The sequence below is a fragment of the Thunnus maccoyii genome, chromosome 14, assembly GCF_910596095.1.
Source record: "Thunnus maccoyii chromosome 14, fThuMac1.1, whole genome shotgun sequence".
Classification (NCBI taxonomy): Eukaryota; Metazoa; Chordata; class Actinopteri; order Scombriformes; family Scombridae; genus Thunnus; species Thunnus maccoyii.
Genome location: NC_056546.1, coordinates 29713421 through 29737961, shown reverse-complemented (window position 1 = coordinate 29737961; position 24541 = coordinate 29713421). Strand labels below are relative to the sequence as shown.

At 39.9% G+C, this 24541-nt stretch overlaps 1 protein-coding gene across 2 annotated transcripts in view; it reads right to left on the bottom strand.

Moving 5' to 3' along the window:
* col13a1 (collagen, type XIII, alpha 1) overlaps nucleotides 1-24161 on the bottom strand; it is a 141710-nt gene extending 117549 nt beyond the window's left edge. For both annotated transcript variants that reach the window (XM_042432580.1, XM_042432579.1), the window contains exons 1-2: nucleotides 23322-24161; nucleotides 12557-12626 (exon numbers count right to left, since the gene is read on the bottom strand). In XM_042432580.1, coding sequence (XP_042288514.1) covers nucleotides 12557-12626; nucleotides 23322-23636 — 385 coding nt within the window. In that variant the 5' untranslated portion in view covers nucleotides 23637-24161. The remainder of the gene's footprint in view (nucleotides 1-12556; nucleotides 12627-23321) is intronic.
* Nucleotides 24162-24541: the final 380 nt, after the last annotated feature.

The window sequence follows — 24541 nt, the reverse complement described above, 5'->3', positions numbered from 1 at the left end:
TCAAAGTCAGACGCAATTTAATATTGATCAGCTCAGACACAATAAGATGTGATTTTTATGTTTTCATGAATATGCTGTAAGTGTGCTAGTTTTGAGTCTAACATCACACCAACAACAGTATACACGAACAGTGATATACTTGGTGATGCTCAAATTATACTGGATGTCATGGTGGCATAGATGTTTAAGATGCTGACAGTGCAATCTTGACGTCTACAATTTGAGTCCAACCAGAAAAACCTCTGATGCCTGTCATCCCCGATTCCTCAATACTGTCCACTATCAAAAATTAAAAGCCATAAAATCATGTACACGTCATATCATTTAGTCATAGTTATGAGCAGCCAAATGGTAGAGGAACAACAGACCTTTAAAATACATCACCATCACATCTACCAAAAGAAGTCCAATGTTACTGTGGAACTGACACATCTATAAATACATACATTGGGTTATAACAAGGCTAACAATGAGTATAACCATCTTGGAATAATGCATGAACACTCACACTCAAATAATGGAAACTTTCTCTCTTCCTTCCCATTTTGCTGACATTGCATAAAGGCAGGAGTAGCCTTGATGGCTCATGTGATATAAATTCCATCATCTGCCCATGTTTATGAGAGTTGCTTGGCATGAAGCCCAAAATATATGACTGTGAGGACAGTATGCAGCACCTCACATGTGAGGACATGATGCGTAATGTAGTATACACAAAACATCCACTGGCCAAGTCCCTGTCCATTTTGAAATATATCCGGCCCTCAACATTTGAGCCTGTTCCAAAAGAGGATGAAGTTTTGGTTACATCTGTTTGTGGGTCAGCATCATCCATATAAATGTATATATGGGCACATGTCCCAGTGTAAATAAAACAACTTATGGCTTCAGTAATTGCCTTCAACTGAGAGGAGTTTGGGGCAAATGTACTTTGGAAGTATTGTTAGATGCTACTGTTAGTATTACTCTCCTAAGCATTGCTGAATCTGTCAGTTACTTCACCGTCAGCGCATATGCTGCCTTCTTAAATTAGTAGCAAGGTTTGTGGTGTTACTGGCATAAAATATGCACTTTCTGATTCCGCTGCACTCTTGTGCACTCTTGCTAGCAGGCCAGGTGATAGATAGATCATTTTTTTGACAAATGTAACACAGAACTTGGTTTATGACTTTGATGTTCTATCAGTGTTTTGTATCAGTTCACAGATACATACCTGTTAATCTTTAAACCCTAACAAATTATATATGGTCTAATCTGTTTTATATGGACATGCAGATCAACATGTATCTTTTTCTGTGCTGCTACTCTATCTCCCCCACAGAACACACACACACACACACACACACACACACACACACACACACAGCACTCCGAGTATCTGAAGATCCAGTTGACCCCAGTTGCACTGCCACCCTGCAAGGCGTTTTGGCACCGGAGCCCCTTGGACAAGGATTTGTATCTTGTGGCAATAAAAAAGTCACATTGTTCCTGCAAAGCACTGTCTACACAGGTTGTCTTCCTGTCCAAACCAGTGTGCTATTTACATCTCACAGACACAAGCACAGCTAAGCTCCTGTGGTATTATCATGAAATGGCTACAAATAGAGCCTGTTCTGCCAGTAAGAAGACACTTTCAGAATTGTTTTAACAAAGCATGGGGGAATAAAAAAAGACTATAGATCAGCTTTAGTCTGTTTGCTCCATCGGTCTGCAATGCTTGGGACATCATTGATCAGACTTTGATTTCTGGGTCACCCAAAGGGGGATTGAGACTGTACCTGTATCAGAATTTCTCCTGTCAAATCTGATTCACCAGTTATGACTGATGCTTTGAATATTCAGGGTGCAGTTGAGAGGTTATGAGTATATTTCCATTACTGTTGGTTTGCACTTAGGTCATTTTCAGACAAAATTGGAATAATATTTAGGGGGCAGTAGAAAATACTATAACACTATAATAAGCGCAGTGTAAAAACTCCTCAGCTAACAGCACTATCAGCACCATAGATTGCCATCAAAGGGGAAAAAAAGAACACAATGAGTCACTGTGCTGAAGAGTTTTCCTGCACAGTATTTAAGTCTTGCAATAGAGGAGCAAAACATCAAGATCAAGAAAATCTAGTAATTAAATGATAAATAACACTTTTAAATAACACAATTTCTCTGCATGGGATCAATAAACTTTATGTTTACAATGGAAATATTTGTAATGACAGCAGCAAGTTGCAATCTTGCACGATCAGCATTAGTTCGATACGATTTCCTTAAATGCTAGACTAGCAAACCCCCAGTGTTGGTTAGCTCAGTATTACAGAGATGGGAACTACTTAAAAAACTCAATATCTGTGTCAGTTATCTGTGTTCATGTTGATCGACCCAGTGAGACACAAAAGATCTAATTAGTCTTTTCTTTTATGTTAAATTGTGTGCTGACAGTCTTTTATTTTTGGCACTAAATAATCCACACTGACAGAATTCAAACTGAGCAAACAGAGTCATTTGTATCTTGACCTTGCTGCAGCCCTGAAGCTGAATTTCAGTAAAATAGGCATACGTATAATCACAATCAGCAATGCCCTCTTTATGACACCTACTGTATATCATAAGGGTGGAATTCTGTCCTGCCACTCTTTATATCTATCTACATAACTATCCAGAGTGTGTGTTGTTGGGTGGGTAACAGTTCTGAATGGGGTGAGGGCTGAACTATGCCAACCATGCCAGACTGCCAAGCTGTGTGGCTGGCAGGGAGAGGAGTGAAGGGGAGTGGGGGTCAGAGTGGAGGGGTCAGATTACATGCCTCTGTTCTCCGCTCATGGCTTCCCCTGGGATACCAGCCAGGTAAACTGTCAAAGCGCACTTCCTCTCTCAGAAGCGGCAGGCTTTAAAGGGCCTTAAACCCCAACCCTCCCCACCTCTTTCCTGCTGCCAGCCCCCCCCCCCCCCCCCCAATCTCCTCCTGTTTTTACCCAGGACAAATCCACCCTCACATCCCTGCCATGTTCCAAGCCAGTATGGCTGAGGGGTTAGATAGAAATGTAGTAATGAGCATAAGAATATTCAGGGAAAAACAAACAGAAGTAAATTTTCATAGTCCAGTTAAGAATGGAAACTATTACTATCCAATGTGGGTCTTGAAGACAAACCAAGCAGCAGCTACACCGCTTGAACCTGAAGCCAATGGAGAAGTGCCTTAAAGTGCAATGTCACTGATGGCCACTAGATGCTCCAACTGACTTCCATTCAAAAAGCCTGGAATTTATTGCTCTGTTAATAAGATTTGAAGATTTATAGTAGCTTTGATGTCTGCCATGTGAGCATTGATTGACAGCTGTGATTGACAGTTGGTTCACCTGCTGCTCTTCCCGGCTCCGGGACTCACAGAGTCGGACTATTGTCACAATATTTCACTAACTTTAATGTTACCTGATTATGATAGCGGCCCTATTAGCCTAATTTAGCTAAAGTAGCTAATGTTAGCCCAAGGGCGCAGCACTTGGTGTTTCCAGTAAGCTAGCGTTAGCTTGGGTCCGAGGTAGTGGGCCATGTTTCCAGAGCGTGAAAGGCAACACCCAGCATTCCATATTTGGAAGCTCCTGGCTCCAAACAGAAAAGATGGTGCCGACCAGCAGCTGCAACTCTTGTAAACAAACCTTATCCAAACCCTGATGAAACCAGCCCTAAAAATCACTCAAATGTACATAAGCCAACTGCTGTAAATGATGATCAGACAGGTCTAACCCTTTTAAAGGGTTAACTGCATGTTAAGAAATATCATCAGTGAATGTAATCTAAGGTTTGCAGAATTGTGCCAATCAAGGGTGACAGAGTTGAACCAAAAAGTTGGTGTGGAAACTGTGATGGATGCTTACAATGGACAGTTTGGATAATAATTGTACTATTTGTCTTTTTTTCTCATACCAGGGGGTTTGTGTACAACCTGTCAGATCATCTGTCAGACTGCTTTTTAGCAATGAAACTGTGTTCCCAGATCTCAGCATTTAACTTGTGAATACAATGTTATTAGTAGCAGTATGATGGTCAAACCTACGAAGTCCCAATTCAGCAGCTCGCCAAATATGAAACACTAAAATTCTGGATGAAATAATGTATACTTGTCAAACAGCACAAAATACATCAATCAACCATCAATCCTAAATTGTAATTATCAGCTTTTCTATCCTCAGAAGCTCACATATTTCCAGACTTTAATGTGGCTCCTCATATAGATCAATACTCTGAACCCTCCCCCATAGCTTGAAGTCCTTTGGCATTGTGATGCTGAGGTACAAAGCAAACTAAATCCTGTGAGTCAGGGCTTCTTTGCTGAGGCGGAAATGCGACATGGACAGGGGAGGGAGGAGGGGTATTGCTGTCTCACAATCCTTTCTTTCTTCTCTTTCTCTTCCCTCTCATCCAAGAAGAAGTGCCACTCAGCCTCTCCCTGGCAACAATGCGGGGAATCAAGTCAGTTCTTAGACTTTTGGCCTGAATTCAAGACTGCCATCACATTCCTGCCATGTTCCTCTCTTCTATAGTTTGACCTGATGAACTGCTAACTTGTACTTGCATTTTCATCATTTGGCTCTCTCTCTGTCTGTGTGGTGCAATATTCTAAATAAAAATGCAAGCATTGTTTGTGACAGTCCTGGATGAGGTGGGCAGCTTGTGTATTTTCACACCAATAAATCACTGAGTAATGTATACACATGTATCCTCAGTCCTGAAGCATAACAATGCCCTGATCTCATCTCAACAATCCTCAGGCTCTATTTATGTGACTAAGAGGTTCACTTCCTCTGATAGTTAAAGAAACAGATCTTATGAAGTCAAGTTAATGCTGCTAAACAAGTATTTGCTGTCCTGCTGCACAAACTGAATTTAATACATTGATAGTTGTCCATTTTTGCTGGAAAAAAAAGTAAAAGAATAGCTGCCTTTTGATCTTTCAAGTTGCTCTGTGATCAAAAATCTTGAAGGTAAGAGAATGTAACTGTGTGTTTTACAGGGTATGAAAGTATAATATAACATGACATAATGTATTGTTGAGTCTTTTGCCATATTGAGTTTTATGTATTTTAAAAGCCTATCTAGGGACGGCATTGCAAACTAGCTTTTGCTATAAATGCTGGGTTATGTGACATAAGTTCATGCTAGATACTTGTCCCTATACAAATAAACATTAAATAAAACAAATAATGAGTCAATGGTACCTGTAATATTGCCATTAAAAAAAGTAGCTCTATGTAACAAAATATTCAAAGCCCAAAGGTACACTAACTAACTTTCTGAGGGTTCTTTTTTCAGCTCCAAAAACTACTAAGTGGACCTTTGACCTCAGATTATTTTGTTTTTGTTGCGTTTCTTTTCATTTTTTGACTGCAGTTCCCAAAGATCAACTTCCATGCTCAAGTAGCCCAGGTCACTTTAATGTTTAAGAACAAGAACCAGGTGGGTGTCTATATCTGATCGGTCAGTATCAGTTTTTTTAAATTTATTTATTTATTTATTTTTTGGTTGTAGGAAACTGTAGTTTTCTCCTTGAATTTCTGTTCAGTATCAGCTCATACAAGCCTGATCTAAACATTACAAAATGTATTACTGGTCACCAATAGAGGTCCACAAAAACCATACTGTAAATCATCTACCCCTTAAGAGGAAGATGCCAACCATACCCCACAGGTAGCAAAAGTACAAGCACTACCAAATTCATCCTAAAATGGAAAAATGTTATTTTGAACTTGTTAAGACCTAAAGTTATGTGGGTCATTATAACAAACAAATCTGACAAATTATGCTTTGGCTGCCAGTGAAAACAAAGGCTCTGTGGAATATGCTTATCCTCAGGGAAGAATCTTTATTCTTGGCAGCATGGCAGGCCAGCATGTGATACTGAGTGAGAGGTGACACATACAGAACATAGTTTGACTTATCCAGTCAACCAGGCCACGCTGTAGGGCATGGGTTAGACAGGTGTATGGGAAGATTTTATATCTTCAACATACAAAAGTCACATTCAGAGATGTTTAAGTGTGTAAATAGTGTTAAATCAAAAATTTATCTTAAAACAATCAAATTTCATGAGAAAGTTAATTGACATATAAACACAATGGATCAGCTTTATGTTATGGATTTCTAATGAATTCCGAGAAGTTTCCTGGAAATGAATGACTTTTTAAAATGGTATGCTGTGTATGCTGCTGACCTTACTTCACATCCAGATGTACCACTCCCACCATTCATGGTTGTAATTGCATCTTGCGGACACAATTTCTAGCTTTAATATTCAAAGATGCACACAACCAAGGCTCTGCAGGTAAACATGATGTGTGGAACTGCCATCATGTTTAAATATAAGCACTCCAGGCGAGCAGCAGCAGTGATGACTGTGAGGTTGCTTGCAGCAAGAGAGCTTGAACAGAACATCTTATTGCAGCGGGTGTGTTGATATGTGATGCAGAGAGTGAAATATGCAGAGCGCACTCTCTGCATACTGCACTCCAGTTGTCTGCCTGAACTGGCTCATAGGCTTTGCTCCATTTTCATTGTTCGTCAAAAGCCCAAACCCTAATAGGGCCATGTGGTGATTGCACATACACAACATACCCAGACTGTTGATATGAGGCCCTCTCAGCCATAAGCAATGTGTCTGGTGATTCATTTCACTCCACTTAGAGCAGCATGTATGTTACACATATTTTTAGGCCCTTTGCTTGGTTTCATGGTCATGATAAACATTTGAAAGACAACAGACTCTGTGGCACCTTTAAGTGTCTCAGATTCTGCTGCTCTACTTTTAGCATCTTACAAAGTTCATTTTTCACAGGCTGCTCACAAATGTGTCAAGCTCAGAATAATATTCGGTGTCCTTCAACTGAAACATACACATCCATGACACTCACACACACACACACACACACACACACATACACACACACCGACCCAAAGTTACATAGCTATGTTCTCAGAATTACACAGAGATCATGTATTCATCTCAACTTTTGTCACAACAGACTCTTTATGACAATTTTACATATAGATTGATGGTAGAGGAATGGTAATTGGGTCATTAAAATCCAAAGGCTTTATCACATTGGTAGCATAAATCAAATGCCATCCTGTACCCTTCATATTATATGATGTTTTATCATCCTTATGCCCCACCACTAGTGTGTCAAATACTGTTTTGGGTGTTAATTATTAGACACGAATCAAGTTTCCAGAGCTTTAATCATCTGTCACATGGACTACCTCCTTTTTCCCATCTTTATTGATGATCCTGTTTCTTTAATCAAATCATCATCATTTAACAACACAAGCTTCAGTCTGTAGAGTCACCATTGAGGCGTCATAGTTCTGCCCTCTCCGTCACCTGGCACTTTAAATAATCAAAAGCATGGCAGCCATGTGAACATAGCGTGCGGTCAGTTCTGACTGGCAGGTGCCAGGTGGGCATTACATCCCACAATTCAGTGCAGCACAACAGGGACTGCCGAACTGACAACAGCGACAATTAACAGCCGGAGATGAGTTGTGGTATGGGAATATTATAAGTGATTATTTTTAACTGATACACAGGGACAATACTGGACTTGTATTGCATCAATCCAATATGTTTTTGAATAATAATAAAACTCAGCTCAATCAGTCAAATTGTAAGGTCATCCTGCTCCTTAGGTTATTGTAGGTCATTTTTAATTAATTCTAGCCATTTTTAAGCCATTGACTGTCAGCTTGCAGGGTTACTTCAACGCAGATATTCACACACATAAATATACAGTATATACTTACATAAAACAATTACCAAAACTATATACAATCTTAATAAATATTTATACACACAAATAGAAACCTAATGAATACCAATTAATATGTTGAATAAATAAATATATTCAAACAGTACAAATGAACTCCCCTCTACCCACTTCCCTCTTCTTGTTACCTTCCAAGAACTAATAATAAGTGTGTGCCCCCGGGGAATTCTTTTGTCTGAACACCCTGGGAGAAGAACAGGCAGTGATAGGTTTGTGCGTGACAGACAGATTTCAATTTACTGTTACAATTAGCTTAGCCTGAGTCTTACATTGTACTCCTCAATTAACAAATATTTTACTACTATCGAGTAGTGTTGGGCAGTAACACATTATTTGTAACGAGTCACATTAATATTATTACTTTTTTTCAGTAACGAGTAGTGTAAGGGATTACAGTTTGAAATTCAGTAATCACATTACAGTTACTAATCCCAGTAATGCCCCTTTACTTTTACACTTGAGGGTCAGCGTGCTCGCTGTCTTACCGGGATTAATGGAGCGTTTATATAAGTGTGGTCGCTGCAGTCAGCTGACAGATGCTTCAGAGCAGGAGAAATGCAACTTGCATTAATGTAGGCTTACCTGTGACTAACATTAGCCACAGGTATGCCTACATTCAGCAGTCACCTGATACTGGTTTAGTCAGAGTTGGAGGGTATATGAATCATACAGCAGAGATTGGGACTTCTTCCAAACTGTTTCATGCCTGCTTGTTAAACCACAAAAGCTTCATTTTCTATTTCTACATGTTAAATATAAATGATGCAGTGTGTGTGTGGAGGATTTTAAAGGCAACTTTGGAACAGCCCCATGTCCACACTGTGGAACACCAGACTCAAGCAAACTGCAATACACAAACAATCCACGTGTGTTCATTTAACCTGTGTACTAATATAGGCAAATCTGTGCATCAATTAACCATTTTCATCTAGTAATGATATTTACTATTAACTAGAGATCTAGTGACGGTGACCCGTCGTTACAGTGACAATAGCCCATTTTCCCAGTGACAAACAGGGAAGAGTGTGACTGAATAACATTCAATGAAAACTACTATCCAATTTTATGGTTATTATATTTTTTCTCTGAAATGATTATTCATTTCATAATGTCTTATTTACAGTATTTATTCAATACTGAATACTTTACCAGACTAGAATTCTGGGCAAAAAAAACTATAGATAGTTTTCCTTGTCACCAAGAAAATTATCTCATTTAAAGGTAATAAATATTTGCACAAAATCCAAATATCAGCTGCAGCTTTATTCAAACCTGTTAGTATCATTATCAGCTTGTATTGGTCAATTACTGTCACCCAGTCATTGTGTACCATTAACTGAATAAATTGCAGGAACTGTTCATGTACGTGCAACAGACTTTTTTGTTCAAATAAGTAACAGCTTAATATTACTGTAATGCAATAAAACCATTTACACAGCACATAGCACCAGTATTATCAATGCTGATGTTACTATGTCCAGGACCCTGGCTACTTTTAAGAACATTTAGGGGTCATGTTCTTTGTATTTTTGTCTGGGAATTTTGGGGCTTTTGCAGCCTCAGAGGACTTTAATTTAAAAACTAATCGGTGAGTACTTTTTTAGGCTGAATCCAGTATTTCATGTTGGGAAATAAAATTTATAAAAAATAAAATATAACTAAACATTTCACTAGAAAAGTTAAATAATAAAAAATATTAAAGACTTTTTTTGTGTTAAGTCCAAATTTTTTTGTGTCAGGTGTGTTGACTCGTAATGTCTTGAGGCATCAATTGTTATAACATATTTACTGATGATGTCAAATGAACGGTGTAAGATTGCATCGGTGAAAGCCTGACAGACATGACCTTTCCTGTTAAAACACCACAGAGAAATGAAAATAAAGTAGACAATAGTGCTTTTATTTGGTCTGTCACTTTTGGCTGACCACTAACTTGGCAACACAAAAGCGTCTTTCTCCCAGTCACCATTATACCCATTACACCAGTTGGGGGACAAGAAGCTGTAAAAATGTGAGACCATCTGGAAGGCTCTGAGTTGAAAGGCTTCCACACCTGCAGCGACTGGAGAATCTCCTCTGAAGCTGCGAGCAAACCGCCACCTTAACAGGCGTTCATGGGCCGTCCCACAGACACTTACTGCCATGTTAAAACACTAATATCCTATTGACAAGACCAATTAGCACTAATGTGTGGTGACGGGCACCTCCCCCTGTTCTCACAGGGTTGTGTGGGGATGGGAGGCAGACAGATCAGACCTGGAGGGGTATTCAGTTTGTTGCAAATAGGCAACCTCACTGCTGGATGCCACTAAATCCTACAGACTACACCTTTAATGTAGCTTGATAGTTTGGATAGCAAACCATGCATGCATTCACACTGTGTGTTGTTTGTCTACAATTACTGTAATTTACACAATATAAGTTAAAGTTCTACTTCATGCTCTGTCAGATTTTTAAGGAAGGAAGGTTTTTTACATTTCCAGAGTGAGTGAAGAAATTGGGAGAGAAGAGAGAGAAGTGACAAAGAATTGCAGGCTGTAGGCTAATGGTGTTGAAAGAAAAACGAGGTGAAAGTGAAGAAGAAATGACTGATTCATGATACAAAAAAAAGTTTATGGAGGAAATGGAAGCAGCCCTGGTGTCAGGTGATAGAGAGACATGAACAAATTCAAAGCAAGAAAACTGTAAAGGAACTTACACATGTATCTAGATGAATTACTGTTCTGGTGGATATTTTTAAAGGCAGAATCTGTTATCCAAATGTAAACTTAAGGGCATCCCCACTAACAAAAGTCAAAGCAAACCTGTCACAAAAGGATTTACAGATCTTTTCATACAGGTACTAACACTACACAACAACTCCATTCACATGATGTTTTCTTAAGCTGTTAAAAGGTTGACCTCAGTCACTGTACCCTAACAAAATAGGTGAGATGCTAGCAAAAAAAAAAAAATCTCTGTGAAAATATTTAAATACTGGGGAGACTATTTTCCCATTCCTGACAAAAAGCATGTTAGGAAACAACCATTGCATGGTGTGTAGGATGGACTTTAGTGTTGGTCATGGTGGGAAAAATGATGTTAACCAGCATGTTAAGTCGGTTAAACATAAGCACGCTTTCCTTTGGCAATGTATTTTTAACCCCCACACAACCTATTCTGCCATCATACTGTCTTGAGTTGTGCGGTGACATCAACACTCAGTCACTCAAGTCATAAACATGGGAATCTTTCCAATCTAAACTATCTATCCCACATGATGTGAAAGCAGCATAAGTTCAACAGGTGACACACACAGACACACCCCTTCTCTAACTGATGACTTAATGACCACCACCTGGGGGGCTGCAGCAGGGGAGCAGGTGGCTTCAGACAGTGAAGGAGTTACTCAGACAATTTCAGCTGCTTTAGTTTTGGGATGCAAATCTGAAACAATTATTGAGCATAAGTCACCTGGGATTCCTGGGGCAATTTAATAATATCTGATAAAGGCATCAAATCCAAAAAAAATAACTCAGGCCTCAGACATACAGTGATACAGCTGGTGAACTGCCACTGCCCATGAACACAGAGTGATGAGGCTGGTTGTTCAGGAATGCCTTGATGATGCCACCTCTTCAAACAAGCTTGCATCATGCCCAAATATGACACAAAATGGCCCTCACTGCTAGCAGAGCTGGAAATACACCTCCGCTTGTCATCATCAAGCTGAAGGGCACAAGTGCAGAGCGAGGGCACCAGTGGGCATGTACAATATCAAGTGTGACAGATAGTTTTTCACCAGTAAAACAAGTCTGTCATGGTCCATTATTGTCAGTATCATTGTATATTATTGATGGTTTTTTGAAGGTAACCGTTAAAGCAATCTCAGCTGCCCCCTCCCTTTCCATGACACATTTTATTTGTTGTATCAGTTTTTTTCTATCACTAGTTGTTTAAACAACAAAAGCTGATAAGTAAGTCCTCAGTAATAACCTGTTACCACACCCAGCCTGCTTTCAGTCATAAAAATGCCATTACACTCCAGCAATATCGTAAAGAGGCAACATGTTGATAACCTGGTGTAAATGCCCCATCTCTTTCTAACTCTTCTGCAGCTGTTTCCACTGATCAACAAGGAATGAGAAACAGCAATAGTTATCATCATTACATCAGTAAAGAAAACACTGAAACCCTTACATGGAAACACATGGAAACACAACAGTGCAAAACAGCTGTGAGCATGTTTTTGATGGTTGTAATGGATGAAGATCTCATTATCACAGACCCATCCCCTGCTCAGCCCAAACATGCTTGTATATGATAAAGAAACACATGAACTTTTACAAAGATGACCAGTAAAGGAAGTCTCAGGTCTCATGTAATTCGTGTGTGAAGTGTGATCAGTTAGAGAAAGTTTACCTTGCGAGGCAGCTGGATTCTCAAGATCACAACAACAAGCGAGAATCCATCTTGTCAGTCTTCTAGTCATGCGCTTTTGTCCAAACCACCACAATTAGTGTCCTATAAGGATTCTCGCATGATCTCGTGATCTCACGAATCTAGCTACCTTGCAAGGTAAGACAGTGATAGACAGATGGTTCATCCAATCACCTGCCAAGTATTTTTGAAAGTGCCTGCCCTTTTCCAAACAGTTTCCAAGGATGTCTTCTCAGATGTTTCTTTGTAACAAACCATCTGGCGAGTCAGGTTAAGAGAAAGTGAGAAATATGTGATGAAGGATTGAGGGTTGAGAAACTGACCTGGGGGACACAGGCAGCTGTGGGGAGCTTCCCTCGCCTCCCGCGTCTTCGGTAGACGTGCTGCAAGCTTCTGCATGAGAGAGAAACAGGAAAATAATGTTAGAACTTACTGACATTTTAACATCCTGCTGCACCCAATATGCATTTTCTGCAGTCAAAACCCTATATTTTTACATTTATCCATGGAGCCCTTGACATTTGAGCCATCAACTGTCTTAAATGACTGTATGGACATTCTGCTTTTGACTTCATATTTTGGGGTTGATACTCAATGTCTTGATTAAGGTATTCAATCTCTAAACAGCCCAGGTTACATGCAGTTGGTCAACAATGTCTTAGAATACTTAATTTCAGATTCACATTCACATGATTTGAAAGTGCGCAACCATGTTAATCTCAAACAGTCTTTTAAACTGTTTAGTGTTCAGAGAAATTCATCCGAAAAGTTAAAACAGAACTCTTGTCTGTTATTCTTCAACACAAGGCACAATATTAGTCTTTCTCGAAGTATCAAAGTGTGACGGTTGACCTCATTAGATCTACAAAAGCCTGCATGTGATTTGACCCTGGGCAGAATACAAAACCATCCAAGTACATTCTCCACAACATTGCAGTCAGTCCCACTGGTGGTGGTTACTAGCAGAGGAATGCCAGCACGAGCTGTTTAGAGGCCTGCAACAGGTGCTGAAGGGGATGTTATGAAGGCACTGTCATTCTGAGCGCTGCTGCAGAGTTCTGGGTACTGCCTGTTACCTCAGCGTGCCTGTAATCCCAGGTCGTGGGATTGACAGCCAGGAATCGAACAGCAGGTCATTAAGTAAAAATGTGCAACATTACGCTTGGCTGTTTTCCTTGCATAATTCAAAAAAGTTGTTCTTACAAAGTGTCTTCTGATCACATCTAAAGGTGAAAGGGTTTATTCCAAAAGACCTCAATCAAAGACTGGACAAAAAGCTTGCTGTCATTAAGAGGGACAGGACATGAGGACTCAGACAAATAATCTCTCTTAAAAAGTATTGGTGATGTTGCACTCACGAAACACAAAAAATGACATGGGGTAGTTATGTGAAGAATGAAAAAAAACAGCCTAAGAGAAAAGTTCAAACTTTCAAACACCTCTGAAAACCTGATAAATCATACATACACTGGGCACGATTGTGGGATTGTTTGTTGAGAAAAATGACTTAAATTGTTGGATGGAGCCTGACCCCAATTCCATCATTGGAAAGGAGGTTTCAGACGCTGTTAGGCAATCCAACAGGCACTCTATTTGAAGCATATTGAGGCCTTTCAAATCATCAAGGCTGAAGAGAAACCAAATGTTGATAAAACTGTAGGAACAACTAAAAAAAATGAAGGTCTTACAAGCCTTCCGTGAGTATTTTATTCCTAAGTATGGGGTTAGCTATAAAACACACTTAAAAATCTATGACTGGCTCAAAATAAGGATTCCAAGGGTAAGTGCTCTCGTCATTCAAAAGTCTCATGCGGAATCAATTGTACGACTGCACTCGCAGACACAAGCTTCCCTTAACCCACTTAATATTATTCATGAATACTTCCAGGAATTTATTTGGTTGATACTGGCAGACCCCGCTTGCAACTGGAGAAGTCTTTAGTAAGACTGACGCAGAGAGCTGTGCAGACGGAGCTCTCAATGGTCCAACCTGAACATTACTGGAAGACACATTCGTCAAACTAGATAATGGTGATAATGCAGAGTGGAGATTCAGTTAAACTGCAGCAGTCAGTTACAACAAAAAGAGCTGCACCTTTAACCACATCAAAGGTCACAACTGACATAGTAGCAGAGTCTGCCAGAGGGACAGAAATGTAATGACCACACTTCAAAGACTGTCATTAGCCTTTTACTCATGTCTTCACATATACATTCTCCTCTGTCTAATGAGTGTGGTAGCAAAATTATACCCTGATTTTGCTCTGTAGACAAAAATAATCCAGTGAATCTAGATAAACTTCAACGAGCAGAGCCAAAGAGCCAGCATTTCTGTAATAAGAGTTAGCTAACAGGAGGCTAGGTCAAGCAAAGAAGAAACTCTGGATACAGCTGAACTTTTAATCAACCAGTTGCCCTAGGGGCACAAATAAAATAATTGATTGATTGATTTTGAGTACATACTATGTTGGAAGTCTGACTAAATGAATAAATACTCAAAAATGCTTGCATGCAGACTAAATTAAATAGATTTTTAATCCTTTCTCTCTCTTTATTGACAGGTTTTTGGCATGGTTACATGTTTCTCAAATTTTTTGATTGTATGACTGTATGTCCACAGATTTTAATACACCAGAAATATCAGTAGATCTGTTCCAGACATATAAAAACTGTGTTCTGAATTGTGGCACTACAGTTCACTACATGCTTTGGGTGATGAAAACAGGACGTAATGTGATGGTCAGTGGGTTAGTTGTAAGCTTTGACTTGGCCCAGCTTTTTTAGCTTGTAAAGTGATGGTACATTTGCTACTAGCATTTCCTGTTTTCACTGTAATCATGGATACAGACAACATTCATGGATTTGTTTTGATACTGAAGAAAATATCTGAACGTGAGGATCATGAGGTGATATCTGAAGTGAGAGGGAGTGTGGAGTGTGTGAGCACAGAGACAGAGACATCAGAGGTACTGAAATCACTGGAAAGTCATTGTTTCCAGGACTTTGTGTGTGATGTCTGTGTGGATTTGACTGAGTTATGAATCTGAGAAGAAGGGGTGCAAGTTTTGATGCAAATTACGTCAATCAAGTACCAAGTCTTAAGTGTGGTGCTGACTGTCCCATAATGCAATGCACATTGAAATTTGCAACCAGCCACAATTTTTATTCCAGCTGTGTGTAGCTCCTCCATTTCTTGTGAACTGCATTGTGAGACAATGTCAATACTGACGTCACAGAACATAGTTCGTTTATTCTTTGTCCTACACACTGCAGGCTCAGAATTAAACTCAAATTTGTATGTAAGTATGGAAATAACAGCTCACTTTTGGAACTCATCATGTAAACCTGTGAGGGTTAACTCAGCCAATGATATTACTTCTTTCTGTAGCTCACAGCTCTGCATCCTAATAGGGATATTCTGTGTGTTACCAAGGTCATACCATGATATCCTACAGCCTAGTTCTGATGCATAGCATATACATGTAGAGCAGCTGGGGCGCTCAGTCTAACTAGGAAACGGGGGTGAGATGTGTGTGTGTGTGTGTGTGTGTGTGTGTGTGTGTGTGTGTGTGTGTGTGTGTGTTTGTGCCTCTCTGCCTGCCCCTCTTAAAAATAGTAACCTGATGCCAGAGTTTTTGATGTGGTTTTAACATTCTATTTTAAAGGGATGACAAAACCTTTTAGTATCCTGTAGTCTGATTAACAGTAAGACCTGGCACTGCTGCCCCATACACCTCCTGTTATGGTCTCTCAGTCCTGGCCTTCCCTTCACTTCATGGAGAGCCAAAGTGAAGTGAGTGTTCCAGAAGTAAGAAACCTTATTCGAAATCACATCATGAAATTGTGCAATAATGCTAAAAATCTAGCACTACAACATAACCTTGCTCAAGAGTATGTTGCGTGTTCACTCATTTCTCTACACAGAGTTTGCATAATTCTAAAATATGATGTAATTATGGGCCAAATCCACAAAGAATGGATTGCGCCTGCTAATAGCACCGTGAATTACGCAGCATTTGCACCTGCAATCTGCCCCATTTTAAGGCTCTATTCACGAAAGACGTTGCTTTAATGATATGCTGGCACAAACAAACCCATAAAGTTTTGCAGAGTGCAATTTGCCCTTGTTTCGTGTCTGTTTGAGTGAGCGGAGCTATATCCAGAGTTTCAGGCTTTTCTCAACATTTCAACACACAGATTGGTCCATAATGAAAACTGCAAAGAGCACAATATCAATCACAAACCAACTTGCATGTGTTTTGCTTCTTTTACTTCTCTAGTATTTCGCATCTATAACACAATCTACTGGAATGTCAAATGTCAAAATACAGCTATTAATGTGACTCAAGCAGTTCTGAAACATGTTAGATCAATGTCTGAATAATATTGTTCAGGTGTTACTGAATGTATCCAGGATTTCACAGAAACATCAATACTGATGTTCTGTTTGTTGCCCACAGCCGGCAGTGTGTCACAGCTGACTGCAGCGTCACACAGCAGTTGAAATGATAAGTGCGTCTCCAACTTGAGAGAGAGTGCTCATTTACACATGCGGCACAGCAGTGGTAAATTCATTAACACCGGATCGTTCAGGATCTGACAGTAATTAATATTCTGTGTTCTGCTACACATCTATACAGGTCAGCTGTTACACACAGATTCCAGGTTTATACGGTAGAATAGTTTGTAATAAAGCTGAACTTATGAATGAATCCTGAGCTCCATCAGAGCTGTCAGGACGTTTTTATTTTTAAGTAGCTGAAAGTCCGAGATAAGCCTACCACCCCATACCCACTTGATCCCCCCAATGTCTGACTGAAGATTTCATCCTTGATATCTTTCAATATCAATTCAATATCATTCAAGCCTCACAAGCTTGAAGATTTGAAGAGAGAGAGAGAGAGAGAGTCAGAGAGAGAGAAAGAGAGAGAGAGAGAGTGAGGAGTGAGTATGTGACAGTTAACACCAACTATCTGAAGATGCTAATAACTCGCGTATCGTTATTGCGTGTGGTAATTAGCGCTGGTCTTTATTAATTAGTTTGTTTATGCAACAAGGTATATTTGCATGGAAAGGGGCCAATTTTGTGCCAAATATATGAATATTACCTAATTTGCATACATGCAAATGGCACAGGTACACCATGATACTATTTGCTTGGCAGCACAGTTTGCGGGGCATTTCACCCCTTGCGGGTACTTTGTGAATTACACACTATCTTTTTGTCTCATTTGCACAGGTTTAGCGGCCGCAAAAGCCGTGCAATTGTTTTGTGGATTTGGCTCTATGTTTTTTCTTTAAAGCTGGAGTATGAGACTTTTGTCTCCCCCCTCTGGCAGTAAGAGTAAAGGGGGATGCTCAGCCATGATTGCCTGACACAGGCATGCAGCATGCTCACATATGCGAGATTGCAAAATTGTTTTGAGCGTCACACCGTCAACCCGTGTGAAATGATTTGTTTCACTATCAGACTTTGATCCATTCAGTCTGATAACATTTGGAAAGTGCAGAAGAGCTGCATGATTAATGGCCAACAGCACAGGAATGTCGCACCCAACATTTGATTTAAAAACTTCAGATCCTGTGAAATACAGAGAGATTTATCTGGCGGTGATATGTTAAATCAGCATTGTGTGACCTCGTTTGGCAAGTGCTTGACATAATGGATGTTCATTTATATGAAAAAGTTCAGCACTGCAGGTTTAATATTTCTGTTTTAAGTTACTTCTGGTGTTGTTCCCTCAAACCATCACCACCACAGATTAAACATAAGCTTGACAGGCAGAAGTCTATGGAAGTCTATAGCTGCAAATATCAAAATTAAATTGAATTCAAATTTCATTTACCATTTGTATGCACACAAGGTTTTTTTTTAATTCAATTTATTCTAATCCAATCCTCTTCTAACGTTAATGAAAAGGATAAGATAAAAACAGTTGCGATAGCAGATAACACACAGACAGCCCTGTTTTTTGAATGCTAATCAATTAATAGTTATGTAACTTTTATCAAGTTAACAAAGGTAGTGGAACTGTGGCAAGCATGGATGTGATGTCAGAACTTCATGCTATGCTAAGATTTTGAGGCCTCTAGCAGTAGTGTGAATTCTCTAAATGTATCTAGCAGGCACACTATTAGCACTTGGGTGTCATCAATCACACAGTCCTAAAGCATTTAATACTGTGTCGTGAAACGTCTTATTGATTCTTTTCTTCTTGACAGCGATCTTGTGTTTTCATCAGGAAAAGTCACTTATATTTGCTCATTGTAAATCCTTACTGTGCTGTATATCTTTACAATATCTCCAACTGTCAGCGTGCCTGTTTAGTCTCAAGCTCAAGTGTAATGTGTCATTCAGGTAGGTGAAAGTAGTGACTCTTAGTGTGTGTTTATGTGTGTGTGTGCAGCCATCACTAACTGTGCTCTGACAAAGTGCAGAGGTTCTTTGAGCACTTCTACTTGAGTGTGCTGCTTGCATTAGGCTGTCTGATTAGCACATGGGTCATTTATACTCCCAGATACACACACACACACACACACAAATCATAGAAATATATATGCATGTATTTGTGTTTGTGAGGTCTATGGAGGGCTGAGCTGCAGTCATACATACACACAACACAGTGTATTGGGTGATAGGTCTGTGGGGAGCTGAGTGAGGAAACCAGTGCAGGAGAGACTGTATTTTCACTTTTCTACACCTCAGTACGTGGCCTGCAGCTCCCATCACGTCTCTGCACTCACTATGTGCACCAGGCTAATGCCAGGCCTGCAGAGAGCACTTTGTGGTTAATTGTAAATGTTAAAGGGGCCATGTTTAGGGCCAGATAACGGCAGAGTCGAGGGGGGGTCAGGGGTCAGGGTGTTTTCAGGGGTGTTGTTAAGAGTATGGCAGTTATTTGGGTGAGGTATGACTAAATATAAGGACCTCACAGGGCTTATTCTTAACTTGGACACCTGTTGAGAATTTACCCTTGCAGTTTGAAGGGCTGTGGGCTGAGAATATTACTTAGCAGTGACATCAGTTATTCCGTTTCAAAGAGAAGCTTTCACATTGTCTACATTTTTTCAGAGGCCTTTGAGAAATAACATCTACAGGAAATAATTTAAAAGGTATACTTCAATATTTTGGGAAATTAATTTCTCTCTAGAGTTATGACGTGGTTAGCCTAGCTTAGCATGAAGACTGGAAACAGGGGGAAAGAGTTAGCCTGGCTCTTCACAAATCTCCATGATTCCTATTTAAAACATACAAATTCAAATATGGATCAGAAATATATAGTTTCATCAGGTTTCAAGGCAGAGTAATTCCCTAAAACAGCCGGTCACTGTAGTTTTTAGCTAACGCTACTCAAACAGGAGAAAATTGTGTATGTTAGGGACTATTTTCAGTGGCGGATGAATCCATATTTGGTGCTCTAGTGAGTACGTATTTCTGGCAGCAGGACAGTGTGTGTGGGATTGAGTCAAAATAAACTACAGTGTGTGTTCATGGTGATAACATTAAAAATATAGAATATCACCACACCCTCCTTTTCAAGAGAATAGATTTGTATACCATGTGGAAATGAATGGAAACCAGTGCATGACTGGATTAGTAGGAGTATGCATTTGCAAATGTGATGCAAATTCACTAGAAACATTACTCAACAAACTAAATGATTCTGCCTTGATCCAAATGTAATTGAAATAATAATAAGGACCCTCTCTGTGCTGCTGGAAAGGGGCACATTTTCCATAACAGAGGAAACTGGCCATCATTGAAGGAGACAGGGAGATGGATTCTGGACAGTGTTGGGTGAAAGTACCACAGACAACTCTCTCTCTCTCTACAAAAGGCCACATCTGTGGCTGTATCCCATTAATAATGGCTATATATACATGCAGAGCTAAACAAAGAGGCAGGCTGCATCGCCCCAGGCCTGTTTGGAGATGAAGACAGAGAGATCCTCCTCACTGGGCCCCACAGAGGAGCTCCACAGCCAGGCACTGAACCAGGACTCTGTTGCATCTTTAATGGGATATAACTGTTTCTTTTGGCTGCACTTACCCCACCATGTTATCTTTCTCAACTTCATTCATTGTCTGATGTGTTTATCTGACTGTACTGCTTTTCACTGTTCACTGCTGTTGTTTCATTGACAGGTATTTACAATTGCTGTCTCCACTCATAGCTGACATGACTTTGGTTGGCCACTCCAGAGTGTTTCAGTATGTACTGATAACACTGGTACAGGTAGTGTTTCTAATCTGTGGTTCGGGACTCAAGTCAAATCTCTCGGTTGACAAGATGATTAAAAATATTAGTTACCAAAAATCCAACAAATTTTTAAGTGTTTTTATTTCTTAAATTTAACTTTTTCCCTGTAATATACTAAATATGTTCACCTGTTCAAATGGTTGAACTGCTCACAGCTCATGTCTACATATACTTTCAACATAAAAACTCAAAAAAACTTGGTGGTGCTGCCCACTGACTCAAGGACTCAAGGTATGGATATCTGCCAAAACAGACACAGACATACAGTAATACATTTAAACACTGGGCTGTACACGAATGATGCACTCTTTTAGTTAAATGGATGTGGAAAATATAATTTGCAATTCAAAGGGCTTCCAGTGGCACAATGAAATTAAGAAAGGTTCAATTTTAACCAAATGTCCTCCGATGGAAGGAAATATTAACTTGAAGGAAACCAATAACTCTCATTTTGATTCCCTTGGGACACGGAGGCACAGTTGCTTTCTACTCAACTAAGTTAAAGTACTCTACAAGAGTACTCCACCAATTTAGCATTGCACTCCTGTAATATTGACGCATTCATGATAGACAGTTTGTAATGCAGCAGAACCAAAGATATTGTCTTGTCTCATGCATTCTTCTTTATTGTCAAAACCTGGCGCCTACATTACCCACAACGCAAGTCAACTGCCGACAGCGTGGTTAGAAATTTGGTTGTGCTATGCTAGTAGCAGCCTGGAGCTGCTAGCCTCGAGCAGAGGTGAGGAGCAGGATACAGAGGTCTGGTAACCTTACTTCTTTCTAACTCCACACTCCCAGATTTGTTCCATTTTCAAACTTGTAGTCTTCAGCACCAACCAACGGTGACTCAAGTGACATTGCACGCTGTTTATCAGATTTCATACAGCTCCCTCTGGAGACACAAAAATCTTTATACTACTTTTTATACACCTGAAAACAGACTTTGATCTGTAAAATCAAGTTCCCCTTACCAATTCTATACAATATAACTATTATGAGGTACCAGGTTTATCTTTTTTTTTTTTTAAATGATGCATGGAAACACATTGTTTAGGAAATTAACTACTTTGTCATGTGCCAGAATAGTGGCAATATGAAAAAATAATTGTCCAATCAGAATTGAGTATGTCAGTTCTGATTGGATTGTTGCATTTTTGTATCTTTGTATGTGTGAGCATGACTTGGGGTAATAACCTGTGATGAGGAGAGGACACTGAGACTATCTTAACACTTTGAACGAGACTGAAAACTGTCCAAATGTTATTATTTTGTCAGTGTGATAAATTATTATTCAGCTCTTCAAGCTATCAGCTTCTTCTCTTATTATTGCGTTAGTTAAAATAGTAGACTCAGGTTAACATATGGAGAGCGCAACACCTCTGTCCCCAGTAGGCGTCCTGTGCTCTTTCCTTCCCTGGTAAGTGCATTACACTGGCTCTGGTGAAAGGGGTTGGGATGGGGGTGAGGGGGTTGCTTCTGTTAGGCCAAAGCAAATGGAGGACGAGAAAACAGGATCCTGCGGGACTTCAATCACTCTGGAAGAGCTTGTTAGTGTAGCTGTGGAAGTGGTCAATGAAAGGGCAGCACAGAGGGCGTCTTTAGGAGCAACAGATGTGAAAGGCTGGGATAGAGCTCCTAACATGTTATCTCAGCACAGATTCACAGATGATGTGTCTATCTTGCCTAATCAATGAGTCGATTTAACACAAGTCCTATAGCACAAACTTTTTTCTTTTTTTTCAGAAGGATCGCAGTACTACTAATTACTTTTTTTTTTACTTATATGATATTTATTGAAGAGATTTAACTAACAGGTAATTCCTCATAAAACCAAAGGAAACAACCAATACACTTTAACAGGTGCTTTTAGGCTCGTTTCAGGTACTTTTTTAATCAATTACTTCTGCTTTATTATTAACTTCTAACTCCATCAATACCAAAAACTGAAAGTGACATGAAATGGAACTGCAAACAACAAACCATTATGGAACTGAATCCTTACCTTAATTTTGACTGAAAAGCTCAAAATTAAATAATAAAACAATAAAGAAATTAATTCATTTATTCATTAACAATGATGTTATTAAGACTTTTAATGAGATTTGACAGGAATTATTTTTGGATTGTAATAAATCAATGTCATGCGCTCAGTTTAATGGCTTTTTAATTAGTTAAAAAATAAAATTGACCAAATAACATAAAAGCCATCCCGTAATTTATACCTGAAAAAAATGAGTTTTTCAATGAAGGGAAAATTCAGGGAGGCTTTCATGCTAGTTGGTAAGGGGTTTTTACCCCTCAAAAAAAAAAAAACAACAACCTTAAACTGTGCAGATAATCCATTTAAACTCTTTAATGTATGAGAATCCATTAGTCTGGGGTAAACTTAATTAAATGCCTGAATACTGAATAAGAAAATTCTTAAAATATAAGTTTGCACCTGAAAATATCACCCAACGTCACAAAAAACAAAAACTCCCAACCTCAATAACACCTTAGATTGATAATTAATTAATGGACAAAGTAAATGAACTCTGGTTACCATAACAAACGTGTTTTGTTGTTTCATGGTGTACGGAACACTTGTGGAATGAAAACGGCACTTTAGCAGCAGCGGGTTACTAAAATGACCAAGTTTTAAGTTTTCTTCTAAACTGAAGAAATTCATTTATAATTCAGTTATGACAGAGCCAAACCTTTGGTCTCTTAATAGACAAAGTACGTTCTGCAGGATGATTGAAACAAATTCCCTTTCATAAGATCACACATTCCTCTTTCCGATACCTACAGGAGTAGTTTGTATACGTGTGAATGTAAGCGCTCACCTCCTCGAGGATCTGGTCCAGTCGGCCCAAGATAACGGGCTCCACCTGCTCCAGAGACAACATCCACGCGGAGAGCTGCGCGTCCCGTTGCTGCTGCTCCAGACTTACTATCCTGGACTGCAATTCCGACGTCCGGACAAAAACCACAATGCAAACTCCAAGGCACAGTAGAGATAATGCCATGCAAATCGTTACACCAGACAAATCTCTCCAATTTCTCCACTGCGGCTTTTTTGAAGGGTTCTGCTGCTCGGCGCGAGTCCTCCTGTCCTCACTCGCTTTCTCAGCGACTCCCCACTTCTGATCCTCTTCCATTTTAGATATCTAATTCTGGTTTTATCCACTCGGAGATCCCTATATTCATCAGGTGAATAGAAATCCTGACGACCTACAACTCTGGAGCTTGTGAGAGGCTGTCTCTCTCTGTTGGGGGGGAAAGTTTTGCAGATGTCCCTTTTCTTCTTCAGACTGTCTCCAAACTACCTTGCTGCCATCAGATGAGCAACTACATCAAAGTTAGAAAACTAGACATTCTGCTGTTTGTCAGGAGTCAGTCAGTGATGTTCCCGCTTCACAGTGACGGACTCTTACTCCTCTGTGTCCTGCTCCGCTTGTCCCATTAGCTACTTCTCCTCTGAGTGATCCCACAAGTCAGCCGTCAGTGCGCGTCTCTGAAACTCGATCTAGCCTCTCTCTCCTCTGCACAGCACTGGATGCCGCGTTCCCTTTCCTCACACTACTTGCTCCTCCTCTGAGTGGCTTTAGGTTAAATGCCGGGGCGGGATTCGTGGCGGTGTTGCTGCCCCCTTTGATCCGCGCACTTGGCGAGGGATATTTTTAGGGTGCGCAAAGCCAGGACGCACAGTCACACAGCCGGCATAGTGAGGCCCGCTGACAGTACTGCACGGCTCCGGACCAAAAACAACGCAGCACTCTGCCGCCCTGAGTCCGGATCTGCTGGATTCACTAAACTTGTGTCCAAAAATTCATGGAACACAACATAATTTCCACCAGACTAGAGACAGCGTTGCTCACCTGTACTAACACCAACATATGTACTTTTTTTGGTTCTTTGGTGCCAGTAATAAGTTACCTTTCACATTATAATAATACGTAACCACCGCCGGAACCACCACAATGCTACAAAAATCAAATAATGGATTAAGGGAAACCTGGAAATTGAAGATCCCCTCCAGACATGTTTTAAAACATATAAAAGT